General features: G+C 38.6%; 3 protein-coding genes across 4 annotated transcripts; all 3 read right to left on the bottom strand.

Annotated features, from left to right (window-relative positions):
- Positions 1–9270: 9270 nt before the first annotated feature.
- Positions 9271–10185, bottom strand: LOC112733149 (uncharacterized). The gene has a single exon (XM_025782020.3). The coding sequence runs from the start codon at positions 10051–10053 to the stop codon at positions 9511–9513; it is 543 nt and encodes a 180-aa protein (XP_025637805.1). The 5' UTR covers positions 10054–10185; the 3' UTR covers positions 9271–9510.
- An 870-nt stretch (positions 10186–11055) lies between these two features.
- Positions 11056–13322, bottom strand: LOC112733148 (fibrillin protein 5 homolog). Of its 2 annotated transcripts, none has more exons than XM_025782017.3 (7): positions 12691–13322; positions 12443–12558; positions 12231–12353; positions 11994–12092; positions 11843–11887; positions 11665–11738; positions 11056–11547 (listed from the first exon to the last, which is right to left on the bottom strand). In XM_025782017.3, the coding sequence occupies exons 1-7, from the start codon at positions 12923–12925 to the stop codon at positions 11451–11453; spliced, it is 789 nt and encodes a 262-aa protein (XP_025637802.1). In that variant the 5' UTR covers positions 12926–13322; the 3' UTR covers positions 11056–11450. The 2 variants fall into 2 exon arrangements, with proteins under 2 accessions (XP_025637802.1, XP_025637804.1); XM_025782019.3 differs by having other exon boundaries at positions 12443–12610; positions 12691–13145.
- Positions 13323–13481: 159 nt separating this feature from the next.
- Positions 13482–14705, bottom strand: LOC112733150 (protein BOLA2). Its single transcript, XM_025782021.3, has 3 exons — positions 14148–14705; positions 13895–13917; positions 13482–13809 (listed from the first exon to the last, which is right to left on the bottom strand). Exons 1-3 carry the CDS (start codon positions 14208–14210, stop codon positions 13611–13613), a joined length of 285 nt encoding a protein of 94 aa, XP_025637806.1. The 5' UTR covers positions 14211–14705; the 3' UTR covers positions 13482–13610.
- Between the last annotated feature and the right edge of the window lie 1610 nt (positions 14706–16315).

Here is a 16315-nt window from a genome sequence, read left to right as displayed (position 1 = left end):
AATTACTATGATCCTAGCCAATGCCCATCTCCACAGAACCCTAGTAGATCAAGGGAGCTCAGCGGACATCCTTTTCAAGCCCGCTTTTGACAAACTAGGGTTGGATGAGAAAGAATTAAGAGCCTACCCCGACACCTTGTACATACTAGGCGACACACCAATAAGACCACTAGGATTTCTACCCCTACACACTACCTTTGGAAAAGGGGAAAAATCTAAAACTCTGAGTATAGACTTCATAGTCATCGACGTAGGGTCAGCATATAATGCTTTGATCGACAGAGCTACCCTTAATCGACTCAGAGCGGTGGTGTCAACTCCGCACCTTTGCATGAAATTCCCGACCCCAGCAGGAATAGCAACGGTGAGGGGAGATCAGAAGTTGGCAAGAAAGTGCTACAATGAAAGCCTGAACCTGAGGGGAAAAGGCAAAGAAGTCCACACCATAGAGCTCGGCGGTGCAAGGGCCCGAGAAGAGCTGCGACCACAGCCGGAAGGAAAAACTGAGGAAATACAGGTCGGCAAAGAGGAAGGAAAAAACACCAACATAGGAGCCAACCTAGGGGAAACCCTAAAGCAAGGGTTGATTAAGCTCCTAAGAGACAATTCCAACCTCTTTACCTGGAAAGCCTCCGACATGCCCGGGATAGACCCCGAGCTCATGTCCCACAAGCTCTCGGTATACCCAGGGTCCCGACCTATACAACAAAGAAGACGCAAGCTCGACCCGGAACGAGCCCTAGTAGTAGAAGAACAAGTACAGGCACTCTTAGAAGCTGGCTTCATCAGAGAAGTTAAATATCCAACATGGCTAGCCAATGTAGTGCTAGTCAAAAAGCAAAATGGCAAATGGAAAATGTGTGTCGACTACACCGACTTAAATAAGGCATGTCCCAAGGACCCTTATCCACTACCAAGTATTGATACCCTAGTAGACTCTAGCTCGGGATATCAATACTTATCGTTCATGGATGCCTACTCGGGGTATAACCAAATCCCGATGTATGAGCCCGACCAGGAGAAAACATCATTCATCACGCCCAGAGCTAATTTCTGTTACGTGGTCATGCCATTTGGATTGAAAAATGCAGGGACCACATATCAGAGGCTGATGAATAAGGTGTTCGCTTCTCACCTTGGAAAGCTTAATGGAAGTCTATGTAGACGACATGCTGGTGAAAACCAAGAAAGAGGCCGACCTCTTAACAGACCCCTCGCAAGTATTTGACACCATAAGGTCACACGGGATAAGGCTAAATCCCGCAAAGTGTACCTTCGCAGTGGAAGCTGGAAAATTTCTAGGGTTTATGCTGACACAAAGGGGGATCGAAGCAAACCCCGATAAGTGTAGAGCTATCCTGGAAATGAAAAGCCCGACTTGCTTAAGAGAGGTCCAGCAGCTAAACGGCCGACTTGCAGCCCTCTCCAGATTCTTGGCAGGATCAGCACTAAAATCTCTTCCACTGTTCTCCTTATTGAGAAAGGGATGTCAGTTCGAGTGGACACCTGAATGCGAAGAGGCGTTCCAAGAATTCAAAAGATTCTTGAGTCAACCTCCGATTCTGACCCGACCCGTAGTTGGAGAAGACCTCGTCCTATACTTATCTGTAGCAGACAAGGCTGTCGCGTCAGCCCTGATAAGAGAAGACGAGGTCGGTCAGCATTCAGTGTATTTCATCAGCAAAGTTCTACAAGGCCCCGAGCTAAGGTACCACAAGCTAGAGAAGTTTGCCTACTCCTTAGTGGTAGCCTCACGAAGGCTACAGCCTTACTTTCAAGCTCATACAATAAGAGTCCGCACGAACCAACCCATGAAGCAAATCCTCCAAAAGACGGATGTTGCATGGAGAATGGTTCAATGGGCAATAGAGCTCTCCGAGTTCGACTTGAGGTATGAAACTCGGACGGCAATTAAAGCCCAATGCCTTACCGACTTCGTAGCAGAATACGCAGGAGATCAAGAGGAAAAGCCAATTACATGGGAACTCTATGTAGATGGATCCTCAAATAAGACAGGGAGCGGTGCAGGCATAATATTAGTGGACGAAAGGGGAACCCAAATAGAGGTTTCCCTCAAATTTGAATTCCCAACCTCAAATAATCAGGCAGAGTATGAAACCCTGATTGCCGGGTTGAAGCTGGCAGAAGAAGTCGGTGCTACAAAAGTGATGGTATATAGCGACTCCCAAGTGGTGACCTCCCAGATAAGTGGAGAGTATCAGGCAAAAGACCCAAATATGAAGAGGTACTTGGAAAAAAACTTTGGAGCATCTTGGGCGCTTTGCAGAAACCGAGATCAAACATATAACTCAGAATCTAAATAGCAGAGCAGACGCCCTATCCAAGTTAGCAAGTACCAAGCCAGGAGGGAACAACAGAAGCCTGATCCAGGAAACTCTCTAGGAACCCTCTGTGGTAAAAACGGAGGAAAAGCAAGTGGTCCTTGAGGTAACCGGACTAAACCTCGGATGGATGAACCCCTTGGTCGAATACATGAAATTCGACATCCTCCCCAAGGAGGAAAAAGAGACTAAGAAAATCCGGAGGGAAGCACAACACTACACTCTGGTGAAAAATATTCTCTATAGAAGAGGGATATCAACACCATTGTTAAAATGCGTACCGACCTCGAGAACCACTGAGGTATTAGAGGAGGTCCACAGTGGGATCTGCGGAAATCATCTCGGAGCCAGGTCACTCGCTAGGAAAGTAATCCGAGCTGGATTCTATTGGCTGACCTTGCAGAGAGATGCCAGGGAATTTGTGAAAAAATGTCAATCATGCCAAATGCATGCAAATTTCCACGTGGCTCCCCCTGAAGAACTAATCAGTATAACTTCCCCATGGCCCTTTGCAAAATGGGAGATGGACCTGTTAGGCCCTTTCCCCCAGGTCCCGGGACAAGTCAAATACTTGATTGTGGAAATAGACTACTTCACAAAATGGATAGAAGCAGAACCACTAGCATCCATCACAGCCCAGAGAAGTCGAAGGTTCCTTTACAGAAATATTATCACAAGGTATGGGATACCATGTTCCATCACTACAGATAATGGAACCCAGTTCACCGACTCTACCTTCAGAAGCCTGGTGGCCAGTATGAAGATTAAACACCAGTTCACCTCGGTGGAGCATCCGCAAGCAAATGGACAAGCCGAGGCAGCCAACAAAGTCATACTGGTAGGGCTAAAGAAAAGGCTACAAGATGCAAAAGGAGCCTGGGCTGAGGAGCTCCCACAAGTGTTATGGGCTTACAGGACAACGCCCCAATCCACCACTGGAGAAACGCCCTTCCGATTAGTCTATGGCGTAGAAGCCATGATACCAATAGAAATCAGCGAACAAAGTCCAAGGGTGATTCTCCATGATGAGATCGGAAACATACAAGGGCACAAAGAGGAGCTCGATTTGCTCCCCGAAGTCCGAGAAGAAGCCCAGATAAGAGAAGCAGCGCTGAAGCAAAGGATGACTACAAGATACAACAAAAAAGTCATTCGAAGAACCTTCACCCCAAATGACTTGGTCTTGATCAGAAACGACATTGGAGTCAACAAATCAGGGGAAGGAAAACTCGCTGCTAATTGGAAGGGACCATACAAAGTCAATGAGGTCTTAGGAAAAGGTTATTATAAAGTGACCGACCTGAATGGCACCGAGTTACCAAGGTCGTGGCATGCTTGTAATATGAAAAGGTACTACAGTTAAAAGCGAACTCTACTCCCTGATGTACTCTTTTCCCAACTTCACGATTTTTTCCCAAACATTAGAGGGTTTTTTCTGAAGAAGGGTTTTTAATGAGGCATCATAGTAGAGGCTAAGGGGGGAAAATTATTAAAAACCCTTAGTAGCAGTAAAGTACCTTCCCCAAATTAATAAAGATCTTTTTACAATATCTCTTATAAATTCCTTCTCGTTTATTTTTTCTTCTACGAAACGCGCCGACTTAAGCTCGACAAAACGTGAAAATACCATGAACCGACCTAGATGGTCGTCAGGATAAAACGACGAGGTACAAGTCGGTGTAAAGAGGTTATAAAAGTTGATCGTGAGAAACTCGGAGACATTCCGACTTATAAGTCGAAATGAAAAACCGAGTAGAAAAGAAAATGCATCGCAAAAATAATCTAAGTCATAGGAACTCAATAAATCACAAAGTTGAGTATAAGGAATAGAAAAAGAGATCGAAAAACCTATTAAACCGTAAGTATTGTCCTGAAGTCCTTAGAGAAAAGGAACCCAAAAGGACAGACAGCTAGGAAAAAGGTTTTCAAAACTGAAAAGATCAAAAAGGGTTTTTTCAAAAACTGAAGTCAGAAAAGCATACACGCAAAAGGTAACTAAGACCCTTATCCAAAAAAGGGTATTTTTCGAAACTCAAAACCCTTATCCAAAAAAGGGTACTTATAAATATTTTGTTTACGGCCTTAAAAGGCCAGAAGAAATTATTCAATCACCACCAACACAAACAAAGAAAGAGTTTAAAAAAGGGGGACCCACAGGCCGGGCCCCATATAGCCAATAAAGTTATTTTTTTCGGAAGAAGAGTAGACGGATCACCACCAGAGCCAGGAAGAGTAGCCGGAGCAGCGTCAGGACCAGGGAGAGAGGCATCCATAGGAGATGGAGAGGAAGTCGGAGGAACCTTTGAAGAGCTCGGAGCATCCTTTGAGCGAGGAGGGGACTCAATAATCCTCTGCCCCCGAGTCTTCAAGTCTGACTCAGAAACAACTTGGGGGGCAGGAGGAGACACTATGGCACCATCAATGACGACCTTGTCAGGATCTAAAGGAGAGAGATCCAAGCCAGGAGCAATGACTCCGACTTGCTCCTTAAAAATCCTCCAGGCCTCTTCAGATCCCTCGGCAATAGAGTCCTCCAACTCGGCATAGGCAATCCGAGCATTTAGCAGATCTTTTTTCACAACCACAAGGTCCTCAAAAAGGCTTGAATAGCTCTCCTGCGCCTTCAGCCTTAAACCGACCTCCATGTTGCACTGGGCCTGCAACTTGCTCTCCTTCTCCTGGAGACCCTTCCTCTCCTCCTCTAGTTTGGCGACCTCCTCCTTCAACTTCTTCTCATGTTCTTGATATAAAAGAAGTCTCTCCTCCAACTCTTTAGCCCTCGAGGACGAACCAAGAGAGCTAAGAGGAGTCTTCTCGAAAATATCAAGAAATTTGGTGCACACCGCCGCCGCCCTGATACTCTCCTGAGCCAGAATAGTGAGGTGGTTCCGGATAGAAACATCATCCAAGCCTATACGGACATGAGGATAGATGTACTTCCGGATAAATTCAGGGGCATCCACCTTGGCTTCACCCTCGAAAGAAGAACTAGGCTCTAAAGCCTTGCGCTTCTTCCTTTCAGGCTCAGGGGAGGATCGGGGGGGAGGGGACGGCTGAGAAGGAGCAGAAGAGGAGATAACAATAGGTTCAGAAGGGGTCCCCAAACTACGGGAAGAAGAGGAAGGAGGAGGAAGAGAGGAGCTAGTTACCCTGGCGCCACCGGTCCTGGCGCGAGACCTTGCCTTGGCCTCCTGAACCCTTTGGTAAGACTCATTTGAATTCTTCCTCGCCATCTCTGCAAAAGAGAAACAATTAGTAAAACAAGTCGGTAACTACAAGTCGGTAACCACAAGTCGGAAACAAAGTGGATAAGTAAAAGCTACCTAATTGCGACTGGACGAAGGATGGCGCCCCCTGGAGAAATTTTTTAGTGTCCAAATATGGGGCCCTCCCCCACACTTCTCGGAGGAACCCCACAATGGCTGCCTCCACTTCGTCCAGGTCATCCAGACCATATTTCTCACAGGGGGAGGCCTCCAGCCAGTATAGAGGAAAGCGAGGAGAAGAATTCTCATCCAAGAAAAAGAGGTGGTGACCCTCTACAGCTTGCACTTTGAAAAAATAATTTTTGAAGTCATGGAAAGATTCATCAAAAAGGGTGAAGACCCTCCGACCTTGTATAGCCCGGAAGGACACCCATTGTTGTTTATTATTTTGCCCACTGAAGGGCTTAGTTATATGGAAGAGAAAAAATAAAATCCTCAAGGAAGTCGGAAAGTCTAAAGCATGGCTGACAAATTGATAAATTTTCAGAAAACCCCAAGAATTGGGATGAAGCTGGGTAGGTGCAACACGGCAGTGGCGTAAAACATCAATCTCAAAGTCAGAAAAGGGAAGGAAAACGCCCAGGCGGGTAAGCATGCTCTCATACATGAAAAAGAAATGAGGGGCTGCCTCCGAAGCCCTCCCAAAACAGACCCGGTCTTCTGGACCCGAGGCAAGTAGTTCATACTTCGGCTCATCCTCATCAGAGGTGCAGAGCCGGTGGTGAGTGCGAAGATCAGTAAGAAAATCAGTGTCGACCCAAGGTTCCTCTCCCAGGACTGTGACATCAACCCACTGAGCAAGACTTTCAACAGAAGACATTTTCTTTCTTTGAAAAAAGGGTTGGTAAAACCTACAAAAGGAAAAAAGAAAAGAAAATCAAAAACACGGTCTCTAAGGGGGAAGTACGGAATCAAACAGAGGTCTATGGATCAACCTACCCATCTAAAAAATAAAAGCATAAAGCATGTCGTTAAAGGAAAAGAAGAAAAATCTAACCTTTATCCAAAAAAGGTTGGAGGAAATGAAAGCCTTCAAACGCACGAATGCTTCACGAACAGGTGGAGAGGAAATTTGAAAAATCGCAGAAACGAAACAATGAAAGAGAGGGAAAGTATTTATAAACACGTTAGGGGCATAATGGTAAAAATGGGGCAGTCATTAATGGGTGCACCGTTACCAAGGTAATCAATACCAGTCACGAAAGTCACGTCGGTTCCAAACAAACACGTCGGTTCCCTCCCAAGTCGGCTGCGTTCCCAAGTAGAATACTCGAACCCAAAATCTTAAAAGAAATTGGGCTCGAGTAGGGGCACTGTTCATACCCTGGCCCAACGATAAGGCCCAGGTACAAATAAAAGGCCCAATCCGAAGGGTTGAGCCTCACCTAGCACCAACCTTCCTCCTGCAAAGTCGGTTCTTACCACGACTTACCCTAAAGAAGTCGGGGACGAGAATTAGCTGGCAGATAAACATTCGTTTGAATGAGTAACTGCCCCTAGAATCTCTCTAACCACTTCCAAGAGCCATATCTTAACCTCCCTGAGATAAAGGGACGGTTAACACCCTAAAAAAGTGGCACTACTTCAACGGTGGTTATTGGTTCACCACTATAAATACACTGACACCTCTCAGGTATCTCTAAGTCCCAATACTCTCTAGACCTGCTCACACCCTTGCTGACTTAGGCATCTGAGTGTCTTTGCAGGTACCACCCCCATTCGTTCATACTCACAAGTCGGACGGAGGCCCCCAAGGCGAGGCCCGCTCGAAGGCTTCCTTCCTCAGACGATTGGGCCAACCCAGCGAGTCCAGCCCAACAATCTCCGGTTACCCATCGTAACAATTATATTGCATAAAAATCAGCTATAAAATTGTTTATTAACTATTATGTATTTGTGTATAAATATATTTATTGTTTAATTCATTTTCAATATGTATTTTGTATTTCAATATGTATTCTATACGGGTAGTTACTTTTTATATACATATAGTATAATTATTGTTATAATTATATTTTATTATTGTAAAATATGATTAGTCTTCAAAATATATAATTTACACATTAAAACACTAAAATAATAATTTAAATAATAATATATAATATATAATTCTATTTTTTAGGTTTCATATTTTTTAAAAAATTGAGTAATTTTTTTTAACAATACAACCGAAATATCTGTTATATATATATATATATATATATATATATATATATATATATATATATATATATATATATATATATATATATATATATATATATATATATCACTAAATAATTATTTATAAATTCACTCTTCATACAATCAAAAGTAACTCTCATGATATTTATAGTTGAAAAAAGATAAATAATATCTTTTGAGTTTATTTTTAAAAAAGAACACTAATCTTATTTAAATTGAAAATTGATAATTCTAATAAGCATCCATATGAAATTCTTAAACGATTATTAAGTATTAAAAGTTGAATAAAAAAATATTGTGGGATCAAATTCAATAATCTAATGGAAGCAAATAAATATTATTATCATATACTACTCGACAAAATTTCAAATTGTAGTGAGAGCAAGTGGCCCATTACAATATATATAGGTCGGTCCCTAGTTGTATACTTTCTTATTGTCAATAAAAGTTAATTATTTTTGCATTAAACATCGTGCATCTTACAAAGTTGCTAAGTCAACTTACGTAAAAGAGGAAAAGAGGAGTCATATTTGCTTCTCGGACATAAGTAATATAAACTTGGTCGATATTTTGTGTCATAGTCCAAAAACCAAAATCCAAACAAAATATATATAAATTTAAAACAGTTAATTGTATTTCAACTTCCGTCCAAGACATGTATTGCACTATGATTGAAGTGCTGTGTGGTGGTTTTTCTTTGCGCCAAAAATATATAGAGGCAGAGAAAAAGAATATGAGAAAACTACTGAATAAAATGGTAGTTGTGGTGTGCTTATTGTTACAACTTACAAGTTAGAACGTGGTGCCCATCATTCCTTGTCATATAATAAGCATGCATGCTTCTTAATCCTTCTTATAAAACTATTAAATAAGTGGTAACATAGCAACCCCTTTAGTGAATTGTGAGTATGGTGGGCGCATGTGGCGGATATCAGCATATCCACATTCCATAATCCATCGTGTTTTGGCCTGATAGCTAGGTGAAACTTTCTTTCAAGTGACAAATATAAAATCTGAATCGAATATTGTGTTTTTCTTTTTTTTATTTTTGATTGTTCAATACCTAGACTACTAGCAATGGAATGAATGTGAGAATTTGAATTCAGGGAACAAATAAATAAATCGTTTTTGCTTCGGTGTGTATTCCCATCCACCATTGACATGTGTTAGATGTTGATCAATAATTGGATTAGCCTTGAACCATCTACTGCATTTATGGTCTAAGATAGTACACATTACACAACCAAATAAGGCAAGATACACTGTTCAATCAATTTCCCTTTTATCACATAATCACGCAACAAATATATTAACCTAACATTTCAGTCATACATGTTACTGGTACTACTCCATTCAAATGTGCATGACAAAGTTCACTGACCATCATTATTAGTACTTACAATGTTTTGGCAAGAAAATAGGCACAAATAATAGAGTGTGTTGTCTAATGATGAGTCAAAAACTGATGATTGATGATGTAGCCAATAATGCTGTGGGTTCCAATTTCCAAATGAATTCATACATCCAGCTGTAACTTGATTCAAATAAAAAAAGTTGCTTTTTGTGTACATTTACATAGCTTTATGTATTTAGGCCCCTGTTTGGTAAATGTGTCACTCTCGTGACAGTTATAAAGTAATAAAAATTAAAAAGACACAAATTTATTAAGAAAAGATAAGAGATACATAAACAAGAAAATTTGACTGAGTAAATGTGAACTAGAAGCAAAGAAGAACGACAGAGGCAGAGACCATGAAGCCATAGATGAAGATCAAGAAGGCAAAATGAAGAGCCCAATTCCTCTTGAACTTACCAAAGTAGGAGTCAGGTGGTTCCTGGTAGTGAATTTCAAAGTCATCCTCAGCAACAAAGTCAGTGTTGGCAAGTCTTAGCTTCATGTCCCTGAGCTTCTCGGTGGCCAAGCCAAGTGTGAGCTTGTGGCACCTCCTCTGGTACTTGAATCCATTGATGCACCTCAGGGTCTGTGCCACGGAGACGTAGAACATGAGGTGTGCGATGGAGAGGAGAGTGATGGGGATCCAGCAGTGGCGGCATTGGAGGCGCTGCGGTGACTGAGAGAGTGCCAAGAAGACGAGTGAGAGGAAAATGAAGAGCAGCTGGAAGAGCTTCTGGAGCTCTTTCTTTTGGAGGTCAATGGCGCGCTTCTTCTCCAGCGTCTTCTCGAAGTGAAGCTGGATTATGGTGTTCAATGCTTGCAGTGCTGTTTCCTTCGGTACACCTTCACCTTCGTACTCTGCCATTGATGCTCCTCACTTCAATACAGATAACAAAAATGAACGTTGCCCTTTGCTCCCTCTCCTTTATTGGGACAACAAACAATTATTTGGATTTAACTAAGTTCTGCCAAGGACATATTTTAAAAATATAATAATCATTTTTATAAAATATTTATTTTTATAATATACTTAACCTATCTACTCAAACTTATTTGCACTTATTGGAGAGAGTAAAAGCAAAATGTTGGGAGTAAATGGAGAGAACTCGAATGTCGAATCTCCAAGTTGGATGTATATGCAACGGTTAAAAATATAATAATGGGCCGGACACAAATATTGAGGTTGGAACTTGAAAATTGAAATCTCTCTGCCATTTACCACTTGCCATTCATTCATACTATCCAAATGGTCCACTGTCCAAGCTTTTCCGTTCAAAAATTAAGTTTTTTATATTTCATATACTGTATTTGCATTAAAAACATAAGAAAAATAAATTCTTTTTTAGTATTTTTAACAAGTATATTTAATTAATTATTGAAAAATTAAATATAAAATACGATGTATATTTTTGCTTCTTATTCATCATAAGTACTATATCCACCATGCATTTGTTTTGGTTTGCATAAACGAAACGATAGTTTTGGTTTGCATAAACGGCAAACGATAGTGTTAATAACTTAAATGCCACATTAGTATGGAAGTAGCGTATTTCTTTTTCATAAACCAACTTCTTCATGGATATTGTATTGCACTCTGGCTAATAACACTATTTAAATAAAAATTAATTTTGATGTACTATAAGTGTAAAATAATTTTACATATACATTTAATTACGTAATGTCATATCAGTAAAAATAACTATCTTTTACATTGACCTTATGAATGGTCATCCAAAAGAACGAATGTGATTATACGACTGTATAAAACACTTTACTCTGTCAGTGCATCAAAATTAAACTCTTTAAATAAATTGAATATTCCAAAGTATACCATCGGATATTTGTAAATCAGGTTAGCCCTTTACAGTTGGAAAAAGAAAGTATAAAGGGATTTGATTGATACAAGGTAAGGGTAAAATGGCAATTAGTGAGTACTAATACTCACAATGCAACAGTAATTATAATCAACATAACACAACTTTTCAGCCCTAGTTTCTATCAAGAAAAAAAAAGGGGGCAAAATACTTAAAAATGGATTAATAAAAATATACATGTCTAACTCAAACCTATCGAGTTATGTTAAGACGACCTAACCTTTTTAAACTCATCTTTAACTCCTTATTCCTTCACTAAAGGATGGATGAAGAGTGAACTCACCATCAAAGCAAGTTCCACACTCTATCTTATGATGATGTAGTGATGAGTCAAAGTATGAGTTTTTAAAAATTGTCACCCCAACATTTATCCTAAATAAAATACTACTTAACCTTGAGGATTACGACTTCTATCTTCAATTTTTTCCAGCACAAAGATATTACCCTTGTTGTCCCTTCCAATCCTCATGGTGTCATCAACATATCTATGAGAAAGATCGAAATAAGAAACAACAAGAATTTTCATCAATGATAGAATAAAAGACAGAAAAACAGCAAGTTTCACAGCCCTTTAGTTTGTCCATGATATGATCTTAGGATACGTGATTTCCAACCATCCCTCTGGATTGAAGATGCCCAACAGAAGATTATAGTTTTTCCGGAATACATGCATCAACTGTGAATGCAAGGAAGAAAGTAATTTGAACTTGGAAAAATCAGACAAATATTCAAATCCGATTAATTAGGCTAGAGAAAAAATGCAGTATCTAATAGCATTACCTGATCAGGAGTAATGGTGGAGCTTGCAAAGTTGATGTCAACCCTCTGTGAATTTCAAGTATTATCCAATTAGGTAGTTACTCAGCAGCAATAGTTATAGATTACAGAGAAATAAATTAAGATTGGTCAAACAAGAAGGTAGAGCTTTAACTGTTGCTGAAGCAATCTTGAAAGAAGCCTCAATACTAAGCTGTCCTGACAACAAACTCAACCCCTTTGCACTGAACTCGACCACGTTAACTGCTTTGCTCTCCATTTTAGAATCAAATGACCAATGCTCAAACTCAGTAGATAAAAGTTACAAAGATGAAATACTGGAAACACAGTTTGCATCTTCTAATGTCAAAGTTATATACAATCTCTCTACTCAAAATTTTGTAGTTTGTACCTTGGCTATGTCAATGGTTTGAAAAAACTCATCCAATGAGATAAAGTCTCTGAGGCCTAACTTGGTTCTCTTTGATCCCAGAATTGTGATTGTGCTATAAACAAGCCTCCAGCACCCAGCCACCTTCCATGTAATAGAAATTATTGATAGGGATAGCTCATAAATTGCAATCACAATCAGATATCAGATAATATAGGCAGAGTTGAAGTTACCTTGTCTAGTTCTAGAGTTGGCTCTGGAGTTGGATTCTGAGATTCTAGCTGCTGCACCAAACTCTCAATTTCAAATTTCTTGGCAGATGGGAGTCCAAAAATTCCCCTGTTGATTCCTTGAAACATATTTTTTATTGCAATTGATTTCAAACATATCACATACCCTTTCTGCATTGTTAAACAATGCTAAAAGCTTATAATGAAAAAGAAAAAGAAAAAGTAGATTCAATATTGTTGAAATGGGATACCTTCCACTGCCTGGTAAAGCTCCCTTTTCTTCTCAGCAAGTGTGTCATCCTTAACCAAGCCTGAGCCAAAGTTTTGTTCCCCAACTTTAACTATGGTGAAGGGTCTAAACCAGAGTGGTCTGTCACCAATTCTCAAGTTGTTCATCCTTGAAAGATTCTCAGGCGGAGCCAATCTTTGAAGATTCATTATATCCAAGGTTCTAAAAATCACAGGACTCACATGATAACCGGCCATTGAAGATTTAACTATAAGAGGCAGAAAATGAAGCACAGGATAAGATCATGGCCTGACCCTGCACGCGCCTCTATCTTGTTTTTGTTGATAAAGACTGTGGTTCCTATTATTAGTGCCATCATTTTTGCTCTATCGAAACAGTGAACATGCATTTAGAGCAAGGTTGCGGTTTGTGGATAGGGCTCTTGAGACATGTGGTTCAGAAATCAGAATCATGGCCACATAATGTGGTCCACGAGATACCTTATGCTTTGGTCTCTCACTTGCCGAACTCATTAAACTCCTTATCCTAACAGTGACGGCATGTTGGGACACATTTCTCTCTCTCAAAATCAAAGTGCAAGTGTTGCAAAAATAACAAAACTCAAACCAGGTAAAACTTTCGAGTTAAAAATGTAAAATTGTAAAATCTAGCTATCTAAGTTAATAAGTTCTTAGGTAGATTAAGTTCAATGGAAGAAGACTGCATCAGTATTCCTAGATTAGTTTTAAGATTGCTTCCACCTTTTAACAATTTTCATCATCTAAACCAAGCATCCTCAAGTCAAAAAAGAAATTAAAAACATGAATCATTTATAAGTTCATACATACTAATAATGTAAACTTGGGTTTAGTGAAGATACATACAACTAGAATCCATGGATTCTTATTTATACCCTATTATTGTAACTGAAAAGACATGATCCTAGGCAGCAGGATTTGCTTGGTTGGAGTCTTGCTGCAGCTGTTTCCACTGCTCTGGGGTGACAGCTTTCTTGACAGAGAGAGCATGAATCTCTTTCATTTCCTCCTCCAACGCAGCATTCACCATTCGATGCCTCTCCAGTAGCCTCTTGCCTTCGAATTCTTCTGATACAATCTCAACTACGAAACTTGCACCGCATCTAATACCGACATGAATTTTATTAGCTTTTCATCAACAAAACGGTTTAATAGCAAAAAATTCAAAGTAAAGTGAGGTTTTTTTACCCTCCAGATGTATCAACTACTTCCTGAAACAGAAATACAAAAAGTGTAAGAAAATAAAAGAATACCAAAATTAATAGTTTCCCAGGAAACATATCCAGTATAGATAAACAGAATCAAAGAGTGGTTGTTAGTGGTTGAAAAAAAGCAAATGAAAGAACCAGAATTCTACTTAGAAAAAATGCAGCGTGGAATGAATGATGCAAGAAAGAAACCCTTGGGAGAAGAAATTGAACGAAAACAAGTAGTGACATACCAGGTGAGTAGGGTTGAGTTTGGATTTCAAACAAGATTCAACTTGTTCCTTCGTCACACCCATCTCAGACGCTTATCACTTTCTGTTCCCCGTTTTCGGTTTTTTATATACGGAGTATGCGGCAAATTTACGCATTTTCTTAATTTCATTTTGCGTTATTCACAAGCAGATGTCATATCGGTGAACCGGCTGACCAGTACCGGTTCTTCAGGGTGGGCCGGTCTAATTTCAGAATGACAAACGAGAGAAACCCAAAGCCACAACCCACCCACACTGCCACACACACCATTTCCTTGTGTTGTGCTTGCTTATGAGTTATGACTTACAAAGAAAAGAAAAGGAAACGTAAGCTCATGTTATTTTCTTTCCTTTTTTTTTTTTTTGGGTCATTGATGCAGATCTTTGCGATTGAGGAAGTACGTGAGGGTACAATATTAAGCAGTTAAATTAGTAATTAGTGAGTTGTAGTTTAGGTCACATTATTAAATAATAATTCTGCATTTTCCCTAGGTTCACGAATTTGTGTATATGTATATGATTCAATCAACATAATGTCTCTTCCTTTTTTTGTTGGGACTTTCATTGAGGCATTGGACATGAAAAAAAGTTGTGTGTTTATGTGCGCTTGTGAAACTTCCAAGAAACACCTTCACATAAAAACCCAACCTCCCTTATGTAATCACTTACAATAAATGAAAAACCACTAAAACTAGTTAGTTAATTTAGTAATTTAGAGCATTAGTTTTTTATTTTTATTATTAATATGTATAAAATTTAAAATGATTGAATTTTATATTTACTTTGAAAAAATTTGATATTTCTGTGAATAGAGTAGGATAGGGTAGAGTTTAGAATTTTAGGGTGAGGGTAGGGTTAGGGTTGAGAGATTTTCAACTCGCGGGTAGGGTTAGGGTAGAGTCCAAACCTTATCCTACCCTACCCATTGCCAGTCCTAATATCAATTTTGTGTTGTTTTACTTAAATCACAGATTATTAATTGAGATCCTTAATTACTTCTTTTTCTTTGAATGATGGCCGATTTTTAAGAATGAAATCACTTAATTTTTTTGTCAAATTTTTCTTACAATATCATCAATTTTAATTATACATGAAATGCAAGATATATATAAACTTTTCTTTATAAAAATGACCAATATCCGACTACAAGTGAAATTTTTTATTTTAATGTAAGTATAAAATTTTTTAAGATTAAAAAATTATTAATTAATACAATAATAAAGAATTAAAAATAATATCATATCTAATACATTAGGAAACAAAATATCAATATAACTATGTAAATTACATTAATCACGAGATTTTGATGCATAAATAAAATTTAAAATATTATTCTATTTTCAAAATTCAATCTAAAAATTATGTTTAATAACTTAATTCACTTAATTAGAGTATATTTATTAGAATTATTTTTGTAACAACAACTAATGAAAATAAAATTTATTCAGGAGCAAATTTAAAATAAAATACTAGCAATTAAAGTGAATTTAATCAAGTATTAAAATAAAATAATGGTAAACAAGCCGTTGTATTAATATAGTAACATTATGAATTTGATTTGTTTATAGATTTATAATTGAGTCAAGGAAGAACGATAGCCAACTCGAACTTATTTCGTTAACAGTTTGCTAAGTTAAAGTGATGATGCTAATGGCAGATTTTGAATTTTAATTTGAACTTATATATTAATGTGAATTTAGTATGGTACCGAAAGAAAATTAAGATCTTTTTTATGACATAAAAGATAGCCAAAGTAAGAAAAGGAGAAAACAAAAATTTCAGTATCTAGGACGGAGACTGAGAGATTGACACTCAATATCATGTTTGTTGGTTCAAAGACTAGTACTAAAATTTTAGAATCTGTTCCCAAAATTTCAGAAAGTACCTCCAACAAGTGGGGACAAGGGACTAAAATTTGGTGGGATGAATACTGAAACTTTAATAACATTTTACACCTAAAATATTGTCATTTCAATTAATCAATTCCAAATTTACTTTGTGTACAAATTAAATTAGAGCTTCATTCTTATTTTAGTATCTGTCTTCCACTTTACACCAAATACAATACTGAGACTTATTTCAGTCTCAGTCTCTTAGTTTCTGTCTTTCAAGTTCAGTCTCTTAGTCTCTGTCTCTCAATCTCAGTCTCT

Source organism: Arachis hypogaea, chromosome 13 (assembly GCF_003086295.3).
Source record: "Arachis hypogaea cultivar Tifrunner chromosome 13, arahy.Tifrunner.gnm2.J5K5, whole genome shotgun sequence".
NCBI lineage: Eukaryota > Viridiplantae > Streptophyta > Magnoliopsida > Fabales > Fabaceae > Arachis > Arachis hypogaea.
This window is presented reverse-complemented; position numbering and strand designations above follow the sequence as displayed.